This window comes from Cornus florida, unplaced genomic scaffold (assembly GCF_030987335.1).
Source record: "Cornus florida cultivar Cherokee Brave unplaced genomic scaffold, ASM3098733v1 CherokeeBrave_3.0.0_Hap2_Chr03, whole genome shotgun sequence".
Taxonomy (NCBI): Eukaryota; Viridiplantae; Streptophyta; class Magnoliopsida; order Cornales; family Cornaceae; genus Cornus; species Cornus florida.
In genome coordinates, this window is record NW_026775573.1 from 14,079,571 (window position 1) to 14,092,315 (window position 12,745).

Here is a 12,745-nt window from a genome sequence, read left to right on the forward strand (position 1 = left end):
AACCTATTTTTTCCTTCAAAATTCTCTCATATTTTTTTCTTTTTATTTCATTTTCTTCTTTTTTTTTTTTTTTTTGCACTCAAGCATAATTTATGTGCAATAACCTTCTTTTTCTTTTTTCTATTCTTATTCATTATTCTAATGCACTTTTGTTACACTTATATTTTTGACCTGGTTGAAAAAAATTATTTTATCAATGTTAACATGCCCCCCCTGAACATATATTCGTGATATCTAAACTTATAACGTGTATATCGAAAATAATTTTTAGGTCGATTAGTTAAAGTGATTTGCATAAGGCCATGTTTGGTTCACGTTTTGTTTTAATCCGAAACAAAACAGTATTTTATTGTAAATTATTTTGAATAGTAATCGAAGTATGTTTGGTAATATTCATTTGTTATAAGATTTTTGGAAGCAAAAATATGAAAATATATTGTAAAAAAGTAAAAGTTTGAAAAATATAATGATTAATTTTTAATATATATATATATATATATATATATATATATATATATATTTACTGTTCATCATTATAGTACCCGTTGTTACAAGGCTAAAAAATGTAAAAATATCAAATTAGTGTTTTAATTTTTGACCACTAATCACGAAATGTTTCGACATTATGCAAAATAAAACATATTTTACTAAACAAGTTTTTTTTCCCTGTTCACTCTTACGTGGTGGTAAATGGACACTTGATTCTGTTTGATAAAACTGAAAATTGAGTACTAAAAATTTTAAGAGCTGAATTTTAAGTACCGAAGATTTCAAGTGATAACTAAAAAATAAATATTTAGATTTCAAGTGGTAACTAAAAAATAAATATTTTTTGATTTTTTTAAAAAAAATTTCAGTGATAAATGATGTCTCTCTTGTTTAAAATTTTATCATATTTTAAATGGTGTTTAACATTTTTAGTTATATTCAAATTACGTTATCAATCGCACTTATTGAATCGCACTTATTATTGAATAAGCACTTAACCGTCAAATTGAATTTTAAAACAGCACCTTAATAAATAAAAAAAATGATTGGCAATGAGCCAATGAGATCCCTCATTCTTATATACGGAGTATTTGATAAAGATCAAAAAAAATTACAATTTCCTTTATTTTCTTTAATTTCCTAGCAATTTCCATCTAAACAAACGGGAGTCTTAATGGAATGCAAATGTTTTGAACCAAGTCTAAGACACGTCATCAACGAGTCAAGCCTGCACTGGAATTGGATGACACATTTGTTTTGAAGTATCCGCCGGCTGCCACTGGCTAGATAAGGAGATGTGTCAAAATCCTCCCTTCAAAAACACATATTGACGTATACAATCATTTCTATATACACACATGTAATGTATACAGAAAAATTGTTGTTCATAGATTTTCATGAAGAACCTAAACCTCAAATTACAGAAAACCCTAGTTTTCAAGCACCGGCTAGTGATTCTTTCTGCAATCTGAATCGCCATCATCATCAACATCCAAGGCTGCATGAGTAGTCAGGTAGTACAGCACAAGTTGGGCTTCAAGGCATCAGGAGTGTTCTTGAAGTTGAAGCAAAAACAAGAATCATGGGTCTCGTCATCATTTCTCACCCGCCATCAACAACACTCTTCAATCTCTCTCCTCAAGCTCATGCTCCATCGCCGTCGCCTCCTTCTCGAATTCGATTCCACTTCTCTACTCGTCGACGGTTGAAATCCCAATTCACCTCTCCTCCCAGGTACACCCTCTTCTCGTTTCCTCTCATTGTTTTTGGCCCGTTTGGTGGCCGAGAAAAAGAATTGGGTGTTAAAAGAATTGGAACGCTTATTTTGTTTCCAGTTCGATATTTTTCTCAGCAATTGAATGATGGGTTTTGTGTTTCGTAGCTCATTAGGTGGTGATTATAATGCAGGACTTTATGTAGAAAATTATATGATTTTGTTTAGTAAGATTTGTTCATCTATGTGGAATTAGGAGAATTATATGATTTTGTTTATTAAAGTTAGATGCTTTTATTTTTTTTGGAAAGTGATTCTGATTTTCTTTTGAAATTTATGTGATGAGTACTTTAAAAATTAGATTAAGATTATTTTTCATGTCCTTTATGTAAAATTTATATCAGAAAACCTATTGGTGAAATAGCTTTAAATAAGGCAGCTCTAAGTATCAGCTAAGAGGTATATTTTTGTGGAAATTCTGTACTCACTAAGGGGCAAAGTGGCAAACACATTGTACGAGGCTCCCGCTATTGCGGTGTTTGGGGGAGGTCAAATGTATACAACCTTATCTCAGAGGTTGTTTCCTTGCTTTTAAACCAGTGACCTCTTAAGTCACAATGGAGCAACCTTACTCTTGCGCCAATGCTTGCCCTCTCTGTACTCACTAATTAGGTGAAATATGGTTAGTTTTTACTGAAAGGAAGATAGGGTTCTTCTTTGAAGCTAATTTTATACTGTATTATTTCTTTAAGGCAGAATTTATCAATCAGCATACTTGCCCTTATGTAGCTCCCCTACTAGTCAGGAAATCAGTAGTTTTGACGATGCTCTTGAATCATGTCTTATGCTATTAATAGATATGAAAATTTAGGATGAATTTATTTATTTATTCGTGCATTTTATCATTCGACTTATATGTTTGATCATTTTGTTCACAGGCTTGAAATATTTAATTCAAGATGTTCACTAACAAATACTGATGTCTTCAATGACGTTGCCACTGACGAGGAAGTTCATGAAGAACTTCCAACTGCTGCTTCAAATTGTTCAGTCCCGATTGTTCATCTCAAATCTGATATTCTTGATACTGAATCGCTGAATTTACTGGCTGAAAGCACTTATGTGGATACTCTTTTAACAGCATTGCCAGTATGTCCCTTATCCGCCCATATTTTTTTCCCTTACGCATCTAAGATGCTCTTGAAATTTTTATCTCGGTATATTGACTATTCATTTTGTCACTGTATTGTTGTTCCCTTTACAGGTTTTAACAGAAGAGGAGCAGAATGTCCTTGCTGCAACTCCTGCCCATCCTGCAGGACTGTATGGTAAGAGCACCCTTGTTAAGTCTAAAACACTGTAGCATTTATATCCATAACAACCAATACAAGAATTTGGCAGAACTATGTATACTTAAATGATATTTTAATATATAAGTGGAGAGTTATGTTCCTGACAATGTGGTTATTCTGCTTCCAAAATCTCCCATGTAGTAGTGACCCTCTGTGCAATGGGGATTTGGGAAATTGGGATCCAATTATTGGAGTTCTCCCAAATGGCAACTTAAAATTGATCAGCAATTTCAATTGTATATTTGCAAGTTTTTAATATTTTCACAATGAATAGGTTTGATCAGGTTAGGCTTGACATAAACAGAGAGGGCTAGTGATGTCTATTAATAAGTGATTTTTTTGCAATCTGTGGCATTCATTTATTTAAGACCAATCTTTAAAAGTTAAATATATCCTCGGGCTGCTTTGCATCCTTTTTAGTTCAAAAAGTTCCAACTAGTATGGTGGTGTTTGACCTTTACTCCAATTTAGTCATGATATTACTTATTCTTGGACACGCTGGTGTCATTTCAATCATAAAGTAGTTGTATTGCACCTATGTTCAATCGTCTGAGCAGTTTCTAACTCAAAGCTCATATAATTTTTTCAGCCTTGTATGTTAGTTGCATAGCTGGGAATCTGGTGGAACAGCTTTGGAATTTTGCTTGGCCTGCTGCCATTGCATTGCTACATCCAAGCCTACTCCCAGTGGCAGTCATGGGTTTTGTTGCAAAGGTTTTAATAAGTTCAATGAGATTAAGCAAAGCATATGAAATAAAGGGACAGAAGAATCTTCTTTTCTAACAGACTCCATGTTGCACAGCTTGCAGTAATTATCGGAGGCCCTTTGGTTGGCAAACTTATGGATCATTTTCCAAGAGTAACTGCATATAATTGTTTGACTCTTGTCCAGGTATTTCTTTCATTTAACATCAGTATTCAGCAATTGAAGCTGGATGTTAAGCTAGTTCTCTTTGAAAGTTGTCTTATAATAGTTCTCTCTGTCAGGCAGCTGCTCAGTTGTTATCTGTTGGAATGATAATTCGTGCCCATACTGCTCATCCCACTTTCTCATCATCTGTGCTTCTTCGTCCTTGGTTTATTGTGCTAGTATTAGCTGGGGCAGTTGAGAGGCTATCTGGATTGGCACTGGGGGTTGCAATGGAGCGTGATTGGGTCGTGCTGGTATGCTGGTCCATGATTTCTTTTTTTTTTTCTTGCTGCATACATACAATTTTATTTATTTATTTAATACACTGGAGTGTTGGAACTATTTTCCAATTTAGCATTCTTGCCTGTACAGTTAGCAGGAACAAATCGGCCAATTGCTCTTGCGCAAGCAAATGCTGTTCTAAGTCGAATTGATCTACTCTGTGAGGTGATTGCATATTGTGTTTTTTAACCTTATAATTAGACTACTTTACTGATTTATAGATTCATTGTCATGTCCTTTTGGTGTTGTTATTATTGCTACACTTTCGCTGCTTCTGTTAAATGTTTTAATAGATGTCCTTTTACATGAGATGTGGAATACTTGATATTCTTTGTGGAAAATTTGTTAAGAAGAAACTTACAGCTATATAATGTCAGATTGCAGGAGCATCACTTTTTGGAATTCTTCTATCTAAATATGACCCCGTGACCTGCTTGAAGCTCGCTGCTGGTCTAATGATATGGGCATTGCCTATTGTGGTACTTGTTTTGTGCTTGCTCTGTTTATGGTGCTTGGTTATATAGTTGTCTTTTAATTCTAAGGTTCATTTTCCACTTCTTAGGTTGTTCTCACATGGTTAACCAACAAACTTTCGACCGGGGTTCTTGACCGTGCTAAGTGCCCACAAACTTGCTGCAGAAGTGCCACTGGTGCACCTGTTCCGGATGTTGAGAATCTAGGTTTATGATCTTAATTGTAGCTTAAATGGGTCTCTTGACTTTTATGCTTACTAACTCTCCTTATTTTTGCTAACTAGTGGAAATGAGTGTTGAAGCTATCAAGCATGGGTGGGTTGAATACATGCAGCAGCCAGTTCTTCCTGCAAGCCTAGCATATGTGCTTCTCTACTTTAATGTTGTTCTGGCTCCTGGTGGATTGATGACGGCATTTCTAACACAGCATGGTATTCTCTAAATTTCTACACTTTGCATGAAGTTTCTAGAGTAGAGTTTTATTGTTAAATGAATTCAGACCCCAGGCTTTATGAGGGAATGCTCATATCTTGAATGAAGCAGCACACCTGAAAGTCCAATTAACTGAAAATATGGCACACATCAAAGAAATTTGCAAATATCACCTTTTTATGGGCCTAAACCAAGATTGGCTTCCTCTAAACTTGAATGGGTCATGATTCAAAGTTTCATTTCAGGAACGGTTTTTGGGTGGAAACTCAATGGGGACAATGTCATATGAAAGAGGAATTGTGTGTAAATCTTGTAGAAACATTAATCTAGTCCTATTTTATGCAAGAACAAAAAATTAGAATTTAAGTGCTAAAATTCGTTTTATAAATTTTTATTTGAAACTAAAAATTGAGCACATATATAGGAGCATCCACGCAAGTAGTACAATTAAAATTTTAATTTTCATGTATAACCTATTGCACAAAGTATAGATTTTTTATTTTTTGAAAGGTTAGATTTTTTAATATTTTTCCTTTAAAAACCCTTTGAAAATGCTAGTTCTTAAATGGGCCGATCATACTTCAAATGTATTGTGATAGAGAAAAATAGTTATCTATAAAATGAGCTTACAAATTATGCATATACTTTTATTATCAGAAAAGAATAATGAATACATGCGACAGCATTGTAATTACTGTGCTTTAACATTAAAACCACTAACTTTTCAAGTATTAGAAAATTCCAACATTTTATGGATTGGTATATTAGTATCATAAATAGTATAAAGTAGTTTCAATAAACAGAATATATATATTTCAAAGATATATTCATGTCTGGTTTTTGTTACTTGAACAACTGAAACATGCTAGCTGATCACAATTATTCATATACTTGTTTTATGTGATTATGGAATAGAGGACCAATAAAGACAACTGATATTCTGATGTTAGTTCTTTTAGTTTGGACACTTTGGAGTTGGATACAAGATAGGGGGTTTGGGGTCCTGCCACAGCTTCTCCTTATGGGGGTGTGGGACCAGCCCAGCTATCTGAATCTGAATGAGTGTCTATCTTTTCTGTACTGGACAATCAGTTCAAAGCGCATTTATCTAAGACATACAAGTTGAGATTATGTTCGATTATTGAAAAAGTTACTCAATAAGCTTTGACCACTTATTAGTTGGAAAAGTGGATTTGAATACAATGGCAGGACAGTTTGGGCAAATATTTTCAAAGGTTAGTTCTGTACATAGTTGACCTTCCTAGCTCCCTGGTGTAATTGTCCAATTAGGTATGTGCTCTCCATAATGCGAGGACACGAGCAAAGAGTTGCTAGCATACTCTAATGTGACTACATTCTGTTTTCCTTTTCATTTCTAAAATGGAATTTTGGCCGATACATTTAGAAACTTTCCGAGTGTGAAATTCATTGATTCCAAGTCTAAGATATAATTTTTTGGGATTGTTTAAGGTTTAAATCCATCAATCATTGGGGGCTTCAGTGGATTATGTGCTTTCATGGGTGTGGCAGCAACTTTTTTATCTGCAAATTTGGTCAAGCGACTTGGCATTTTAAAGGTTATTTTCTCTGTATATACATTATTCTATTACCGGTCTGCTAACATTTCCTGTTATTACTCATACTCTTAAGTCTAATTCTAATTGATTTTCCATGCCAGGCTGGAGCAGTTGGACTAGTGTTACAGGCTTCACTTCTTACCGTAGCCGTTGCTGTTTATTGGAGTGGATCTCTCTCTCAGCAGACCCCACTTCTATTTTTCTTGTGTTTGATCGTAAGTGGCACCCCTCCCCCTCCTCCTCCTCCTCCTCCTCTGGTTAACTTCATTTGTATCTTATACATATATACATACATACATACATATATATATATATATATACATATATATATATATATATATATATTTGTATTTGTGTCTGTATGATTATGCAGGCATATCTGTATGCCTAACTAATGTAAGTATGCATGATTGGTTGCTTGTGTGATATATGCTTGAATTTACGCGTGTGCAGTGTTATTATTATGTAGAAAAATTGTTTTGGTTGCAATTTTTGATATATTGATGTCTTATTTGTATGAATTATTAAACGAGTTGACATACTTTCTTTTTGAAGGTATTGTCAAGGTTGGGACACATGTCATATGATGTTGTTGGGGCGCAGATTCTTCAAACTGGTATCCCAGCATCTAAAGCAAATCTAATTGGGACAACAGAAGTTTCTGTCGCTAGTTTGGCAGAGTCTGTAATGTTTGGAGTTGCAATAATTGCAAACGACGTTTCACATTTTGGAATTCTTGCGATGCTGTCACTTCTATCTGTGGTTGGGGCAGCATGGTTGTTCTGCCGATGGTTGGTGAATCCTACCGATGCACAAAGAAATCTTTTCTCTTTTGACCGTCGGTTTTAATTTTTAATGTAAGTATTTTATTCTCTGTTTCTTAGTTCATAGCTTGGAAGAATAGGTTTCCGCACATCAGAAGGCTGCACACCGTTTCTTTTTAAAAGATATTTTATGAACTCGTATACTTTTTAAGCTCAGGAACTGCCTACTTGTTTTTCTGTCTGGATATATCAGTCGGTAAGCATAAGCCTCTTCTTGGATAGTTTTGAGCCAGGTACTGCCTGAAAATATTAGATTGTCTGTGGATGCAACTTAAACAGGATGACTTATTAACCTAGAATATTTAGTAATTATTTCTCATATGCCTTACCTAGTTGACAATTGTAAAGTTATACTTGAAATTGGAAAAATGAGATCTAGTCCTTGCAGTCCATCTACTGAAATGTGGGGAGTAACATAATAGGACAACGAATGCCAAATCTTGGAGACACCCAACATTAAGGTGCTACTTGTAATAACTAAAATGTGGTTTTTTAAAACTCCTTTTGTGTAGGGAAAATCTGCCATCCATGAAACCTACACCAAACACATGGAGTCAACTTGTCATTACATATATGAATTATAAAACAAAAATTGATAACTTCATACACTAGTTTGAAGTAAAGGAACGTTGGCATCTTTGATTTTGACCAACTTGTGGTTGAACATTTTTAGTGTTTGTATTTGAAAAAGAAAAAAAAAAAAACTTGGCAGTATAAATAATCTATTAATCCTTTTTTTTTTAATTTACTTTTTTTGGTTTTTCATTTTTTGATTGGTATCACGATTATCTAAAGTAACTTGTTTTCTTCTCATATTGTGAACAGTTGCACAGGTGCTAATTTAACTTGTATTGACTGAAGCGTAGATAGGTTTACACGCCGCCCTTTTCTTTGTCAACAACCATCCATTTAAAAGAAGGCCAAGGTAAATTTTCTCAATTCATTTGGTTGCTCACTGTTGTAATCTGAATTCTGTGACATTATATCAAAAATAAAGTGGCAAATATTGAATCATTGCAACCTGCATACCATCTTCCCATCTGAGCAGAAAATGGTTATTGAGTGATGGTGGCCTGAGATGTAAAAACATTTAAATACATTAATGAAGCATTGGCTCCATCATTGTTTTCCTGGCAATTAGTACTTTTGATTCTGAACCCCTTATCCTTCTATGCCATCTTTCTTGCAGGTATATGGGGTGATTTTGTTCATATTGGATTTGTTAGTATAACAGGAGAAATTATAATTCCGTAAGCTAAGTCAAATCATTTTACGCTTTTACGCGAATAATTTTCATTTTTCTTTATATTGTAAATTGGTGTTGTAAAAATTCTCAGCAAAAGATGGGAAGGCCATTGCCCCCATTATTACTGTTAACAAAGTTGAAAAACTATCTCAATTCATTAGATAAGTGGCTCATCTTACATGTAACTTTGCATTGTATCATACCTCTGCGCCTTACTTACAGGGGTCGTAACAATTTTGGACGACTCAAGTATATTTCACACCCTCTCTCTCTCTATATATATTATGCGTGTGTATGAAGAAGAAAAGACTTGTTTTCAGTTGCATACAGCGAATTCGAGAAATTCTATAGCCTTTTCTCATAAATTCATCCTTTGATAGAGTATCAATACCTCCAATCTTGAGGACCTTGGACGTCGGTTGAATCGTTCTTTCCGTGGTTTTTAGCCAGCTCGAAAATCAGTAGCCTTAGTTCAGTTGAGGCCTCTGCTGGATTTCTGCTCATACTTGCCTATCTTTATAATTCCTTCAATCATTTTCATCTGCAACGTCACTGGGATCATTGTACCATGATCTTCGTAACCTATGTGATCATGTGATTTGTCGGGGAAAAAAAGAAGAAATCTTTCTTTAATTTTAATCTAGTTTTCAGTTGTTTCCTGCATAATATTCCCAACAACCAAATGGAGCTTTAAAGATCAATGTACCAGAAATGGCCTTTCTTATTCTACAGCAAAATTCAACCTTGTTACAGGGTGACAGATAGGTGCACAATGGTTGTCTTGGTAAGATGGTATGTATCTAACTCTGCCCTAGCATTACCTCGTCTGTATGTTGATGGGCATAGATTGAATAAAAGTTAAAGTTTGAGATTTATATTTTGTACAAACTGACAATGCTTGGCCTTAGTAATAGTTTTTGTTTTTATTTTTTTTTCCTTGACCTTTTTTTGGGAAGTAAGAGGCTGACCACTGGCTCGACCTTTCTTTGGGAAGTAAGAGGCTGACCACTGGCTCGTCGGTAATAGCAGTTTTCTTCGTCCATTGATGGTACTGTCGGGCTTCTTACAACCCCATCATTAACCATGGGGCACATATATATGGAGCAATTACCGGAAAAAATTCTCTATGCAATTTGAATAGTATCAACTTTGTCTAACCTGACGTGCAATTATTTTGTCATGTAATTCATGGTGATTAATCCATACATAATATGTTTTGGTTGTAAAAATTAACATTTTACTTTTCTGAACTTCATATAACTTGTTTTTATTGAAAAGGGAGTGACATAATTGTACCATCAAGAAGAAGCGTGTTTGTTTATCAAAAAAATAAATGTGGTGCAACGGCGGATTCATAAAATTTTGTGAGAAGGGTGTTTGTTTATTAAAAAAATAAATGTGGAGCATTCAGAAAATTATGTGAGAAGGGTGTTTGTTTATTAAAAAAAATAAATGTGGAGCAGCAGTGATGGATCCAAAAAATTTTGTAAACAGGATGGCTTTTTAATCTGTGAGACAAACTTATATGGTGGGTCTATTTTTGCAATTTTAATGAGTTTTTTTCATAAATTTTTGAAAATTTAAATTATAAAATGCCAAAAAAAAAAAAATAGTAGGGCAAATTGTAATTTTAATAGCGATATTTTCATAAATTCACAAAAATTTAAAGTTTAAAAAAAAAAAAAAACAACAACAATGGGGTGAATTATAATTTTAATAGGAATATCTTCATAAGTTAAAAAAAAATTAAAAATTAAAATATAAAAAATACTGATCCTACGCTAGGTCCATGCAGGTGTGGAGGACAACGGGAATTATTTGTGAGAGAAAAAAATAAAATTTTGAAATATAAAACGCCTGTGGTCTAGTAAATATTGAACGGGGAAGGGAGAGAATTTCAGTCTCCCCCATGAGTCATATTGTTGAATTATTTGTGAGAAAATAAAAATAAAAAGTCAAATTTGAATTATACAAGAGAGGAAAAAGTGAAGGGTACAAACTTTTTTATAATGTAAAGTGACAAAATATCTTGCATCAAGTTTGGCCAAATTACTAGTTTTATTTAGTTATTATAGCTCTTATAAATGTGCACACACTTACACTATTGACGAGTATCAGCCTCTCAAAGACTCTCACTTGTAAGAACGTATATGTCCATTTAATAAAATTTGTCGGTTATAAAAAATACTTTCAATAAGTTGATATATAGCCTATTTTCATTGAGTGAACATATGCTTCTAATAAAATGAAGCATTTGTTTAAACCATAATTCACAATTTCTGATCTCAAGTGGACCTCTCACTAGGATTCGTACTCAGATGAAGTTCTGACCATCTGTTAGAGAAAAAAATGATTTGATTTTGTAAGATTCTCAAAAAATTCTTCGTTTTCTTTCAGAAGCATATGATTCTATAATCGGGACATTGAGAAATATTAAGAAAAGCATTTCAGAATCAGTTTGATTCTATCTTTATTGTTCCGTTTGAAGAAAGAAAGGATCCAAAAGAATTTATCTATGTTCGTTTGTTTGACGGGTTTGTCTAAACTTGTTCCTAATCTGTTTAATTAAAAAATACTCCCATACACTCCGCGACCCTATTAATTGTACATATAACAAAATAAATAATAACCAAAAAAAACATTGGGAGCCCATTAAAGAGCAAGCCGAAAGCACTGGAAGGTTTAAACCACAATCCACAAGCCCAGTACCAAACTTAATTCGGGCGTACAACAAAAGAAGGTTTAATATAATCAAATTACACACAACCAATATTTTTTAATCAAATTACAGACAACCAAATCCCACCGTAACCAAATTTAAAATTTTTAATACAAGATTACATTCCAAACTATATATAAGGTGGATAAGGGTATATGAGTAATAGTAGAATGTAAACGGGTGGGGGCAAGACGGTTACGAGATGAGTTTTTATCAAACACCAACCCGTACCCATGACGGAACGGGATGGGCAAAATTGTCATTATACTGCTTAGTTATATAACACGTCCTGTTGGGTCTTGTATCAGTCAACGGCACGTAGACGTCACGCTTGATGTATTATTTAATTACTATATTTTTTTAGTACATATAATATAAATGATAAACTACCCAGTCTCAAGTCTCAACATGCACAAACAGGAAACCCTAGGAGCAAACCCAAGGCTTTAAGTTTCGTAATCAGTTCTTATTCCACTATTATAAGTAACCCCTGTAATTAACTTTTTGTTTAGTGCTCGTGTTCTACGAAGCATATAAATATATATTATAAACACACATATACGTACATTATATACATGAAAAAACAGTACTTAATATATTTTACAATTACATCAATCAGTCAATTGTTCTCGATTAGACAGACACACGTCTTTTCCTCTCTCATTTCATTTCATATCATTTTCTTTTCGTTTCTTTTCTATCAAACAAAAGAGAAAATTTTCAATTTACACAAACAAAAGCCAGTCACGTGAATCAATAAGGCCCCCGTGTTTTTCGCGTGTACTCTACGCTTCTCTCTCTTCCCCTCAAACTCTGCGCCACTGTCATTACAGACTAGGAGTATTACACACACGGAATATATATCTACTATATGTATATATTTATTTATTTATTTTTTTAATAAAGTACATTAACACTCCTTAAAAATTGAGGTAAAGACACACACATGAAAGTTTAATTATTTTCAAACAATAACACTTCCTTAAGTTTAATACAATTGCCAAAGACACCCCAATACTAATGAATTAATATTTTTACCCTTTGACTTTTATATTGACTAATTAAAGAGTTGAAATGACTTTTTTATCCTCAATTTGCAGACTGTCCTTCTCTAGTTCTCTCTTCTTCCTTACCATCCCCAATTCCACCAAAGCTACTTCTTTATCCTTCAATTTTTTCTTTTTTTATATACATATACATACATATATACACACACACACGAAGATAA

At 33.7% G+C, this 12,745-nt stretch overlaps 1 protein-coding gene across 1 annotated transcript; it reads left to right on the plus strand.

Annotated features, from left to right (window-relative positions):
* Positions 1 to 1,197: 1,197 nt before the first annotated feature.
* LOC132299584 (solute carrier family 40 member 3, chloroplastic) lies at positions 1,198 to 8,983 on the plus strand. Its single transcript, XM_059796301.1, has 15 exons — positions 1,198 to 1,722; positions 2,641 to 2,851; positions 2,967 to 3,030; positions 3,644 to 3,768; positions 3,857 to 3,946; positions 4,042 to 4,218; positions 4,337 to 4,411; positions 4,624 to 4,725; positions 4,809 to 4,926; positions 5,004 to 5,150; positions 6,622 to 6,728; positions 6,830 to 6,943; positions 7,284 to 7,585; positions 8,378 to 8,477; positions 8,742 to 8,983. The coding sequence occupies exons 1-13, from the start codon at positions 1,571 to 1,573 to the stop codon at positions 7,575 to 7,577; spliced, it is 1,776 nt and encodes a 591-aa protein (XP_059652284.1). The 5' UTR covers positions 1,198 to 1,570; the 3' UTR covers positions 7,578 to 7,585; positions 8,378 to 8,477; positions 8,742 to 8,983.
* The last annotated feature ends 3,762 nt before the right edge of the window (positions 8,984 to 12,745 follow it).

Coding starts and splice junctions, on each gene's coding strand:
- LOC132299584 (XM_059796301.1), top strand. CDS start 1,571: ATGGGTCTCGTCATCATTTCTCACCCGCCATCAACAACACTCTTCAAT. Junction 3,031..3,643: donor CCATCCTGCAGGACTGTATG/GTAAGAGCACCC, acceptor TAATTTTTTCAG/CCTTGTATGTTAGTTGCATA. Junction 4,412..4,623: donor GAATTGATCTACTCTGTGAG/GTGATTGCATAT, acceptor ATATAATGTCAG/ATTGCAGGAGCATCACTTTT.